Genomic DNA, 13,648 nt, shown 5'->3' on the forward strand with positions numbered 1-13,648 from the left:
ATATTAATCGGATTTTGGCTTAGTGAAAGCAGTTATCGATCAAATTGAACAAACTTGTTCTTAGAAAACAAAGTTTAGAAATTTAATGTACCAGAGGAAGGGCGGACTTAAAGACAGTTAGACGAACAGACAGACATGTTTATATATCGATGATACTGTTTGTACTACCTGATAATATATCGCCGTTATAAATATATAAGATTTTTTATAAATTGTGTTTAATTTAATCGATGCATTTAAGCTTGCTTTTGGCACAATCGGAAAAACATAAGAAATATCTTTTTAAGGAAATTGCGATAAGTGAGAAACTTACCAACTTAAAGGAAGCATCGGTAAGAAATGAAACTGCAAAGCAATCAGAACTTTGATAGTTGGATAAAGGATTTTTAGATAAAGGATTTTTTGTGTGAAAAACCGCAAAGGCAAAAGATTTCAAAGAAAACAACAAGCACTCAATCGTAGCGAGTTGTCGTGCTTTAAGTTTCTAACCCTTTCAGTGTATCAGCGTATATCTATCAAAGAGCAAAAGCTGTTCCAATTATCAGGTTTATTTAAAATGCACTTTGTCAACCAATAAATTCTGGGCAAGTCAATGAGCTTTGCTGGCCGATAAAGTTCCTCGCAATCGACCTTCATTAAAGCACTTTCAGTGGCAAATATAAACAGCAACAGAGCCCAAGATAGTAAGATTACAAGTACTCGGACTCATTTTCGTTGTCGTACTCGTACATGATGCATGAATGCTATGATAATAAAAAGGTTATACGAGAACCTCGCTAAAACGGCGAGACGTCGACGTTGACGTTTGTGGTTCGGTGATTGGACTGCTTATAATGAAACAGCGTTACGATCAATTTACGATCCGATCAGGTTATTGCAAACTGTCAATGGAGCTCGACTATATCTAAAAAGCATACAATGTGCAATTCAAAGCACTTCAAACGAATTATAGCTAAATCTAAATCTACCCTTTGGCTGACGGATCAAATCTTGAGAGCTGAGAATTGGTGGAAAATCTATGCAAGAATTCGGTAGAACTGGATTTTCGCAAATTCACTATTTCGGGTGGAAATTCCTTAAGCAAGATGTGCGGAATATGAGTGAAAACAATGTTTGTTAAAATCTCCATAAATTCAAGCTCGAGGTCTGCCCATAACTTATAAGACAACATTTTGGTAATCTTAGCAAAGCTTAAGAGCTGAAGAAATGGTTAAAAAACTTTGCAAAAATTATTTTCAAGCGGATTGTGGCCAATCCACTTGCTATGGCGGAAATTGGGAAAACAAAATTGTCTGTGCTGAAGTTCAATTTTCAATATAAGAGGGTTAAAGCTGCGTTTCAAACCGTCGCCTACCTATTGGATGCCTGATCAAGTCTTGACAGTTCAGAGGAGATTGAAAATCTGTGCATGAATAAGTTTTAAGCGAATTGTGGCCAATCCACTTGTTAGAGTGGAAATGTTTAAATAGAATGCGTCGGTCCTAACTGCGTTTCAAAGCTCTATTAAAAAAGATAAGATAAAAATATAAAGAGCTTAACTAATTTTGAAAGTTCTATTAAGAATATAAGTTAAGACGTGTTTGATTACAAAGAAATCACAGCAAAGTGCGGAATATAAGGGAAACTAAAGGTTCCATTAAATCTATGTTAAAGCTCTAGGTCTCAAAAAAAAAAAAACCCCTTTCGGTCAAAAGCAAAATGACGCGGTTAGAAATTATAAAAACAGATAATTTTGTATAATTCTATTCTTTAGAAACCAGCACGGAATATGTGTATAAATTTGTGAGATGTATGCTTCTGGGAAACCCCGCAAGTAGCTGCAGCAAGGGGCGCAGTCATGCAAATTATTGCAGCAGAATTAACTAAGAAATAAGAACTAAGCACACACGCTTGGGTCTTAAGTGACAAAGCATTTCATTGGACTTGGCCCTATAACCCAATATTACTGAGCAAAGCCACCCTCTCTCCCTCTCTCTATACACATATATATATATATATATGTCTCTGTTTAGCATAGATCTTACATAATATAAAAGCAATTTGTAAAACAAATTCAATTAGCTTTTCTGGCTGTCTGTCTGTCTGTCTTTGAGTGCGACTCAAGTAATGTGCAAAAGAAAAGTAAAATGCAAAGCTGCCACACAGTGCGACAGACAGACGGACGGACCGACTGACGGACTTACTGATTGACTGACTGACTGACTGACTGACTGATTGGCAATAAGGCAGTTGACATTCTGATTGGACTTAGCGCATTTTCTGCCTCATCTTCTGCAACTTCTGATTAGCCAGGCAATTCGATGACGCCAACGTCTCAGCCAACCGCCGCGAATGTAAACAAATACACATTCACAATCATTTGCCCATTTTCCACATTTCCTCCGGCAGCAAAAGGCAACATCATAAAATATCACAAATCGATTAACGGCGCGTGGCGCCAACTGTTTCTGTTTCTGTTTCAGTTTCCACTCAACAACCTCAACCCTCAGGCCTAGGCCCCAGCCCCAGCCCCAGCCCCAACTGAAACCCCAACCGAATCGTCTGACTCTCGGCGTCGCGTTGCCAGCGGCGACTTTTTGCAAGTGCAAAACTAATTATCCGAACAGAACAGCAGAGCCGCATGAATAATACTACTGATAAAGTAGCTCTGCGATTCAATTTCCTATACAAATATATAAATGAGTTGAGCTTGCAAATAGCCGAGCCCCCCTTACTCTCTCTTTCTCTCTCTCTCCCTCTCTCTCACTCTTACCCCTTCTGCAACGAGTCCCTATCTTTCGCTGGAAGCGATCTAGCGATCTGTGTGTGACGCATAAAATTGCTCAAACTCTCGCATTTAACGTGACTGCAAATGAAAATCTGTTTTAAACAATGGCCCAAAAAAAAAAAAACTCCATCAAAATATCATATATCCGCCATATATAATATTCATTCATGGGCTTTGCTAATCATTGATATCCATTACCCATTGCATAAGCTTTAAAAACGAATTTCTTCTATGTCGCTTATTAAAGCTTCTCGATCTCGAGCTCCACTCCACAAAAGCTCTTCTAGTCTTCAAGAACTATGCATTAGCTAAGCTTTAATTGATTTCTGATTGACTGACTGAATGATTGATGATTGGCGCACAGCTCAATCCGTTAAAGCTAAGAAGCTGAGATTTTCACTCTGTTTAAGTTTGGTTTTTGTTGAAGAACCATAGGATAAAATAATCGAATATTTCTACTGCGAAAGTAAAAAATTGTTAAATGGAAACTTTCAGATCGACTTGAAAAATTCACTCGTTTCAATTTTTCACTCGAATACTTGATTTTAAACGTAATGAAATATATTTTACTGACTTTTACTTGCAAACTTCTAAATAGATTGAAAATCAACAAGTTCAAGTTTTGGGTAACACATCGTTAAATGCCATAAATCAGAAATTATAATAAAAAAGTGTACCTTATATATAAAACTCAAAATTAAACAGCTGGAAATATGAAATGGGCGCATGTTGGTAAATGCATAAGTATTTAATTACGCTTCATTACAATTCCATAAACTGAAAACTGCTGTGAAATGTGAAGCATATTATTTGATACGATTGTCATAGACTTAAAAAGAAGAACTCGAACGGTTACAAGCCTTTTATATACATAAGTATATGTCCAAAGCAGACTTCGAGTCGCACAGTTAAACAGCACAAATCTAATCAAATCGGGCCAGATAACATAAATGCCGCTAAGCCTCTTATAAAAGTTATAAACAAAACGTTTTCCTAAGATGCACTTATCTGGTGCAAGTAGGCGAACTGATTTTCAAAGAGAAAATTCCAGACTCTCGGTTCCAATGTTTGGAATAAACATAAGTCAGTTTTATTTAACTTTGGAAGATAGATAACTCGGGCACATATGTTGGCTTCTAGCTTTGATAACATATTATTCTTAAAGCTACAAGAAAAGCTAGTTGGAAAATTCTTCCCAGCTCTGCTTTGTCAATAAGCATCCTATTTCCCATTAATGATTGGTTGATTAATTAATTGATTTGATAGAGCTTCTTTTCGGCCGTTTTCCAACTTTATTACCTATCAATGAAGTGCCCATACTGCTAAGAGTACTTACAACCTAATTGTAACCAGTGGCGCAGCGAAACATTTAAGAATATGACACAAGGAATTGTCAAAAGCTTTACCTCCCAAGCCGCTAACACGAATTCGTTTTGAAGAGAAAAAAACGAAGGTTTTTAACAAATGAAATGCATGTTAAAACGTTTACGAATGTGCCACAAAAGGGAATGGAAAAAAATATTGAATTTATCGTAACAAATAACACATACGGATTATATATAATCCCGAAATATGTGGCAACGTCAAACAGTTATTTTGACAGCTAGTTTAACTGATTGTTAAACTTAATTCAGAATAAATTCTTTGCCCTTGGCTAGAGTGTGTCCGAAGTAAAGTTGCAGCTGAAGTCTGATCGTGCTTTCGCATACACTTATGTACCATACCATATCAAAGAGATTATCGTTATTTATTTTCTCTTTTTTTTTTTTATTCATTTCTTTTTTTTTTTTTGTTTTTCTGTGCTGATAACAATAGCCACGCATCAGATTAAGCGATAGCTGCCGCTGATGTAATGCGATATGCCGCCGTATATGAATCATCCGACGGGTTTCTGATTAGCAACATTTTTGGGCTTTCGATTTTTGCACTAGCTTCTGCTCGCAGCACAGCACTGCCAAAAATTCGTTTCTGTTCTTTGATTGCGATTAAATATGCACACAGAATTCAATTTGACTGCCGCACAATTTGCATTTAAAAGGCGGGAGTTTTCGGACAAAATAAAAATTCTGTTTGAAAATAAGAACAAATCGAAGTTGAGCAAATTTTCAGACTTGAGATTTTGAGTCTGCTTGTGAAACAAGAAAGAAAATTATATATTGTCTTCCAATATATCTTTTAGCTGGCAGTACAGTGAACACTCCCACAAATATACATAGTTCAAACCTTAAACAAACATTTTTGCAGTGTATTTAAGAATTTTACTTACTTTTGTACAGAAATTTTGAATAATCACAATCCATGTTGTTGTTGCTGTTGTTGTTGTAGTTGTTGTTGTTGTTGTTGTTGTTGTTGTTGTTGTTGCTTGTTGCCGTAGTGAATGTCTATTGTTGCTGTTGCTGCTGCTGCTGTTGTTGTTGTTGTTGTTGTTGTTCTTGTGTTGATACAGACATGAAGCTGCCGTTGGAGTTGCTGAATTGATGCGGCGATTGTTGTTGATGGATTTGATTGATTCACAACTGCATTCGCACTGCTTTTCGCTTTTGCGCCATTCACTTGACAACAATTATAGAAAAAAAATTGCAAAAAAAAAAAAAAAATATCAAGCACACTCACACACAAATAATTAAATTGAAATATGAAAATGCCGTTAGCCGCGTTGGCACGCGGGTGCGGGGTGGGGGCTGGATGGGGCGTTTGGTTCTTGGTGTTGAGGGCCGGGTTCGAAAAGTGCAGCGTTGACACAAAAATTTGAAGATTGCCGCCGGCGGCGGTGTAAGACAAACTGAAATTCGAATTTCGAGTTCGAGTTCGAAGCTCCGCAGCGCTCGAGCAACCTTCTGCTGCTTGTGTAGATTTTTTGTGTGTGTGTGTTTGTTTTTTTGTTTTTTTTTTTTTGTCTTTCTGTTGGTTTTTGTTGTTGCTGTTGTTGTTTTATTGACACTTGATGGGCGCTGTTGCCATGTGTTGTTGTTGGTTGCTGCTGCTGTCGAATTTTGTTATTGTTGCAATTTAATGCCACTTTACAAGCATGTATAACATTGTGAGTTTTTGGTTGTGGGCTGTTGTTGTTTTCGCTTTTGTTTTGCTTTCATTTACGCGCTGCAGGTGTTGGTATGTAACAATTGCGCGCACTCACACACACACACACACACACACGTATGTGTGTGACAGTCGCATATTCTTTGGCGACAGCACTATTCTAGTTATGCTTCTTCTTCTTCTTATTTTGCTGTAAGCATTTCTTTCTTCTTCTCTCGTTTGCAGATGTAGCCGCCGATGCCGCCGCTGCCGCCGCTGCCTCTGCCGCTGTTGCTCTTGCTGCTCTTCCGTTTAACTGTATCTTATCTGGGCGCGCCTTTTGCTTTGCTTTAACCAAATTGAAATTTGAACAACATCAACATGTGTTTAGCTATTATTGTTCTTTTCCTTTCATTTATTATGCAGAGACGCGCGTTACAACAAAAAAGGCGCGCAATCTCTGGACGGCTGCTGCTGCTGCTGCTGCTGCTTACTTGTTGTTGCTATTATTCCTGTTGGGCGTATTGTCGCCGATTTAGCTGGGTGCAACAGTTGTGCTGGCGTTGCAGCGTCATATCACAAAAAAAAATCAACGACTGTCACAGGACGCACCGGAAAAAAAAATGCACAAAAAATTAGTTGTCGTGCGTGTGTGTGTGTGTGTGTGCCGAGAAACAACAAATGCTTGTCGTATATACATGTATTAGCACCAAAAATACACGCACGCACACACACTCTTATGAAGCGCAGCACACAGTTACTTTATATACATATGCACATATTTATATGCAATAATAATTTGGTTTTTCGCGCTTCTGCTGCCGTTGCCGTTGCCGTTGCCGACGCCGCCGCCGCTGCCGCTGCCGCTGCCGTTGCGAATTCAATTTAATTTCTTTTGCTTTGCTTTTTGTGTAATTTTGTTTTCGTACACTTTTGCTTTGCCCTACGCCTGTAGGCGGCACGCGCTGGCAAATGTGTAAGTTTTCATGTATCTTAACAGATGATTCTAATTGGGATGCGGTTTCTGATTGGATACTCTTTCGTCATTTTTTTTTTCTTGAACGCTTTTCTTACACACGCCGCTCAGTGCTCCGGGCCGGAGAGTCAAAGACTAAATGTGCTTTTAATGTAGACACAGACACACACCGAGACACATAGATACATATGCATATATTGTACATACATATGCATGTAAATAAGTTAAAAGAAATTTTCTATAGATATTGTCTAAGCAATTTGGCTATTTGATTTAAATTTGTTAACTACGTGCTGCGCTTGCTTTCGCATACAAAATGTGACGCCAACACAACCGACGGTATAAACAAAACTACCAATACGAAATTAGCTCAAAATGTATTTCAGGCAAAAATTAAAACAGCAAAAGCGCTCATTGCGCGCGAGCGAGCCGTGCAGTAAAACTGCCAACCTACCCACACAGGCACACAAGCAGAAGCAAACACATACAGACGCTCGCACACAGAGCAGCATACGAGCTATGCCCGAAGACCGAGCCCCAACAGTTTGTTGGATACGATGCGCGCGACACACTCACACATACGCACATACATGTCTATATACACATACAGCAAATTTACTCACCGAGTTGGTCGCCACCAGCTGAATGGAGTACACGCGGCCGAGAGCAAAATACGAGTGTGAGAGCGAGAAAGAGAGTGACACAGTACGATAGAGCGAGACATGGCGAGTGAGAGAATGCTGCCGCTGTCTCTACCGCATGGGAGCGAGCGAGTGGAGTGCGCACAGCGCATGAATCAGCTTCCGCTGTTTCTGTTCAATGTTGTTGTTGCCTTTGCTGTTCTGTTGTTCTGGTTAGCTGCCGAAATGAGTTTCGCTCAAAGACATGTTGTTGCTGGCCTGCCTCAGGTTGAGCGGTCTGCTTTGAGGCGACTGTATAAGAGTACGAGCAGAACACTTGCTGTGGCACGGTTCACCATAACTACATTTCTATGTATGTATGTATGTGCTAACGTATGAGCAGGTTTATGCGTACCACAAATTTGTGATACACTAAAAAGAATTCATGAACATGCATGCATGCATATATGCATGAATGTATGCACATTTTTTTGTTTATAACCACTCAGAGTTTAATAAAAATCATGCTCAATTACAATTTAAAGTAATTTAAATAGAGAACTATACTCATTACTATACAAAATAGTATTAGTTTGATTTGAGTATTCGCACATTATAAACAATCTTTTATCAAGTCTCGAACATCGGCAAGCCTTATTTTAATTCTTGAGAATCGCGAAGTAGGGCATTACATAGTCCATAATACATACACAAATACATATACACGCATAAAGTATATTATTCACCAACGCAAGTATATCATAAACAAAACTTGTTAACAACAAAAAATTTATAATTAAACGTATAAAACTTGCAGGCCTTATTTGATTTTCTGAGAATCGAATAGTAGAGTATTATTTGAAAAAAAGAGCTATATAATTTTATAGGCAACGCAACGGCAGGAGTTATTAAAAATAATGCATTAGACTTGGTTAATGATCGATACAAGGAAACATGCATACATATATATATGTACATATATACATACACACATGCAAGCATACATACATACCAACATACATACATTTATACATACGTACAAACATGTACGCACACAAAAAAATCACCAAAAAAAAATACGTATAGTCAAGTCAAGCAAACCTGCGGTCCTTAATTTAATTTATGAGAATCGAGGAGTAGAGCACTAATTCAAAATTGGTTGTTTTAAATTTGCAGCGTGACGGTTGAGGCTATTGAAAAACTTTAAGTGCAATTGGTTAGCTATTGATACAATCCGACACACACACACACACGCACACACATACAGGAATTCATACACTTGCACATACATACATATAAAAACTAAAGTAAAATGGGTCATAACTGGTTAACTATTAAAGTACATACATACGCACATACGTATTGCAGGTATTACGTAACCTCAATCATATCCTTCGAAAGGATATCATTAATTACGGTCTAGCATGTCCTGTGATCAACTGTTTTCGTGATGTCAAATCATGTCGCGATCAACGGAACGGTTTGGTGTAAGCGACACGCTCTGAACCCACCACAAATTCACTCAGCCTCCACTCATCTCAACAGAGCGATAGAGAGAGAAAGAGCGAGCGAGAGAGAGTTTCAAGAAATGAGCGCAATTGCATGTGCGTGCGTGTGTGTGCAGCTCCTGCAAGATACTTGTGTGTGCCTATGGCCAGGCTCTCTCAACGCGGCACTTAACACAAATCATTTTTTTTTTTTTTCCATTTCTATTTTGGTTTCATCATTTGACAATTTGGCGCCGGCTCTGACCTAAAGCTGACTTCGTTACAATGCCAGGGACTAATTAGTAAAGCTCATGAATTAATTATATGTATATTCAACAGGAATCTGAGATATTTAAACAAGGACACTTGCTCCTCTGATGTGTGACCGATGCCAGTTAAAACTGTAAATTGTCTATTTGCCTGCGCCTGTTACTTGGAAAACTTCAGGGCTGCAAAAACTAAATTGTCGGTGGTTCGGTTCACGGTTCGCGTCCTTGGTTTCGGTTCGTGAGCTGTTCACATGTTCGAAGGCAGATTTGAATTAAAACCAGTAAAATATAATTATATAAATAGCAGCCAATTTTATTTTGAGTTTCGCCTTGTGAATTTCTGGCTTGAACTGGTTCGCGGTTCGGTTCGAAACCGGTTTGGAGCCTTTGGAAGGTTTGATTAATTGTTCATTCATAAATCATATGCGTTGCACGTTATTATGCATGTGTGTGTGTGTGTGTGTGTGTGTGTGTGTGTGTGTTGCAACGTGCATGAAAATTTGCGTTTGTTGAACCCCATTAAATTGTCACTGGGCATAGGCATTTAAAATGCACGCCTCCAATGCATTAATTGCTATAAATTGAACCAAACATCACACACACACACACACACACACACACACACAAATATGTATATTTATATAGAACCTAGTGGGGTGCGACATGCAACTACATGAGGTGGGGGACCGGGCGCAAGAGTGCCATGTGAAGGATGAGAATTTATAGCGTAGGGTGTGCGGGGGCTGGTAGGGAAGCGCCTTAGCATCGACATTGTTGCGCATATTGGCAAAGTTTGTAATTTGCCGCCATCTCTGCATGTTGCTGGTTCGCTCGAAAACAGCTGTTTGTCAGCGCCCACTCACTCAATTAAACAGCTCAAGCAATTGAGTGGGAACGCATGATGAGAGTGCTGCACACAATGAGCGCGTTGCGGTAAGCGTTGCGCCCGCAACTGTGGGGCAGGGCTGTTGGGTGGCGGTTGGATGATGCATCAAAGACACACAAACTAAAAATTATGAAATGGCCATAATACACACACACACGCACACGCACACGCACAGTCAAATCAAGATGTTAGCAATTGGAACTAACTCAACCAGGGCTCTCAACCGCATGATGAGCTAGTGGCTGGTGGACACCCCGAGGGTTGGGATTGTGTCGCCTAGAGCGCGCGCCTCGGCAATTCAGCTTCGTGTTTGGCCAAACGACGCCAAACTGCGCACGCCACGCAACGTGCGTCTCGGTCGACGTCTCTGTCGCCGTCGCCGTCGCCGTCGCCGTCTTGAGCGATTTAACGGCAATCGACTTGACAGTTGTAACTCATTGTCTGACGTCGACGCCGACGCCGACGCTGCCGCTGACTTCTTTGTTAACCCAGCCCGCCCACAATGAATGCATATGCGCATGCATGCATGTGCATATGTACATATGTATGTGTATTTGCCCACTGGCTAAGCGAATGGCAAATATACTGTTATATTTTCTTGTATTTTATTTTGGGGCGGCAGTGACCTCCATTGATAGCACCGCTCAGCCGCGAGGGCCTACGCCGATTTGTTCTCGAAAGGTTTGTTCATTATTTGATTGGGCTAAAAATAAATCCAACAATTTTCTACTTCACGCGTGTAAGGGGCAAAACATCATTAGACATTAAGGCTAGTGTGTTGAAAGTGAACACAAAAAAAAAAAAACCAAAAAAAAAAAAAAAAAAAAAAACTCAGCATGTGTGCAGACGGTCGATGTCGATGTCGATGTCGATCCGCAGTCGGTTTGTCTATATATAAACGCAGCAGAAGACAAGGCAAGACAAGACAAGATGAAAACGAATAAAATACGAGTACAAAATTCAAGATGAGATATTCAGATACATACACCCATATTCTACATGAACACACACACACACACACGCACACACACACACACATGATCATACTAAGCAACAGCATCAAGAGTCTAGCCAAAAAGACTTTCGCATTTAAATAAAAGATTCGATTCATTCATTTGTATTTACACATTTCTCTTGAATGTATTTTCGTGTACATTCGTGTGCATAAATTTGACCTTACATTATAATATCTGGCACTGAATTCATAAGCACAAAAGCACATCGGGTTTTTCCATATTGTGAGCCAATATTTTGATCTATTTGAATCAATTCGAATCTTGTGTCTAGTTCCGGTTCGGTTCCGTTGCTCCGGTTCGAACTGGGAAATGCTTTTATTATTACTTTGTTCTTTTACCAAGCACCGAACCAGTTGCTGAACAACAAACGAAACTATATTCGAACCGGTTCATGCAAAAGACATCGCCTTGGAACATTTGCAAATTGTTTTTACCATCAATTTAATATACTAAGTTGAAGGGGGAACAATATTTATATCTTGATAAAAGATCCTCTTGGAACAATAAATCCACCCCGAACCCGTTTGGGCTTAAGTGCTTGAAACGGGCAGAAGAAAGTATTCCCGAACCCTTAAAGTATATATAAAATTGTTCAGGTGGACGAACTGAGTCGATCTAGCCCGTCTTCACGTCCGTCCAGCTGTAAGAAACCATCCATCTCGAAAACTACAAATGCCAGACACTTGAAATTTTTAATATATGCCACATACAGAACCCGTATAGCATATTTTTACTGATATCTGCCACCGTTTTCTAAATATCAATAAATAACAATTTCAAGACTTTTTCTTTAAAGCACAACTCGAATATTAGAAACGCTACATACAACAACTTGGCTTGTAGGTTCTCGTATGGCATACGAGAAGGAATATATCACTTTTATGAACTCTCCAACATTCCTTTCGAAATCGCAGATTTTTAAATGTAGAGCCAAGCGTTTTGGTATATACAAAATGTTCGATGCTATTTTGGACCCTAAAATTGATAAAGATCGGACCTTAAGCGCCGAATTTGTTCAAGAATGTACACACATTCAATGAAGATCGGACCTTAAGCACCGAAGTTTATCTAGAATGCAAGGCAAGAAGAAGCACATGAATGTGTTCTTGGAGATGAACGTAAGAGGGGAGGGCGAAAAAGATGTGTACCGGAAGCTCAGTACTGGATTGAGGGTATCTCCCAGCCTGGTACTCCAGACACTTACTTGTCTTAATATGAACATTTAGGAATATAAATAAACAACTCTGTGAGTCCCCCCTCTGCATATGTGTATTCAATTAGTAATAATATAAAACTATATATGTAAATTTTGTTAATGCATTTGTTTTTCTCTCTCGTGTAAATGGCACAAAAAAATGTTTTACATTAAATGAGCAAAATGCAGGCACTGTGCACTAATATTTGCTTATGCACTTTGGAATTTTTAATACGACTTTAGTTTTTGTTTTTGTTTTTTTTTTTTTTTAATTTAATTTAATTTTATTTTGTTTTATTTTTTTTTTTTTTTTTGCTGTACCTTGTTACGGAATATGGCAATAGCAACAGTTGGAAATGTTTTCGTTTGGCAGCCCCACAAAGTTGGCAAGTTGGGTGGGGGTGGGCGGGGGAGGGTTTAGGTCTTTAGACAACTACGTTAGCTCTCAGTTTTTCTGCAATTGTGCGATTTTGAAATTGTTTTGTTGTTTTATTACTTTTACAAAGTATTTACCCATGTATGTGTGTGTGTGTGTGTGTGTATATGTTGTGAAATTGCTTTCTTTGTTAGTTAGTTGGGCTTATATTGGGCCATCCCGGAGAGTACTTTGAAAAACACTTGGAATTTTTCATTGCCAATTACAGCAGGCTAGGCAAATGTAAAATGCGAAAGGCAAAAAAAAAAAAAAAAAAAAACGTGAATGCATTCCGCGCAGTAACAGACCCAGGCCCTGAACCCCGGGAACCCCCCGAAACCCAACACAGACCGTATGCAGTCGGTCCAACCCCAATCGCTCGTTCGACTTGGCCCGTCGAAATGGGCCGCCAGAAAAGCTGCCGCAGACGCAGCCAAGAAAGAAAACAAAAAACACAAAAAAAAAAAAAAAGCAAATAAATTCCAAAACGAAACGTTAAGAATTTTACGTTCGAGATACTTTTATCAGCTACTGCCGCTGCTGCTGCTGCTGCTGCTGCTGCTGCAGTGGCTGCCATGACTGCTCAGCCTGCATTCCCGGCTGCAAGCCAACCTGTTACAACATGCAATCGACAGGCCTCAAACAAGGCGGAAAAATTAACGCAGCCTGCAATTGCAAATTGTGAATGGGTGAATGTATCCAAGCGTGACGCGAATATCTTCCTTCAGTTTTGGCCATTGGGCAAACGGATATGATCTTTGATCGTTGACGGTCAGGCTTTCAAATGTTTCTCAAAATGAATTTACATTAAAATCCCAAAGCACATGTGGTCAGTGGTTCGAACCAGCTTCCATTTGGGCTCAGTTCGTTTAGTTGAGTCTAGTCTGTATTCCGGGTTTTGATTCAAACCTAGCTTTCGGTAGATTTTTATTCCATTGCATTTGGTTTAGTTTTTAGTTTAAATTCTATTATAATATTTGTTGGATTTTTAATATACCC

The 13,648-nt window shown here is 39.3% G+C and overlaps 1 protein-coding gene across 1 annotated transcript in view; it reads right to left on the bottom strand.

The window, feature by feature from the left end:
• Positions 1 to 7,100, bottom strand: part of sd (TEA domain transcription factor 1 homolog scalloped) — a 66,810-nt gene extending 59,710 nt beyond the window's left edge. Inside the window, exon 1 of the mRNA XM_032439682.2 lies at positions 5,034 to 7,100. Within this exon, the coding sequence (XP_032295573.1) occupies positions 5,034 to 5,067 (34 nt within the window). The 5' untranslated portion in view covers positions 5,068 to 7,100. The remainder of the gene's footprint in view (positions 1 to 5,033) is intronic.
• Positions 7,101 to 13,648: the final 6,548 nt, after the last annotated feature.

Source organism: Drosophila virilis, chromosome X (assembly GCF_030788295.1).
Source record: "Drosophila virilis strain 15010-1051.87 chromosome X, Dvir_AGI_RSII-ME, whole genome shotgun sequence".
Classification (NCBI taxonomy): Eukaryota; Metazoa; Arthropoda; class Insecta; order Diptera; family Drosophilidae; genus Drosophila; species Drosophila virilis.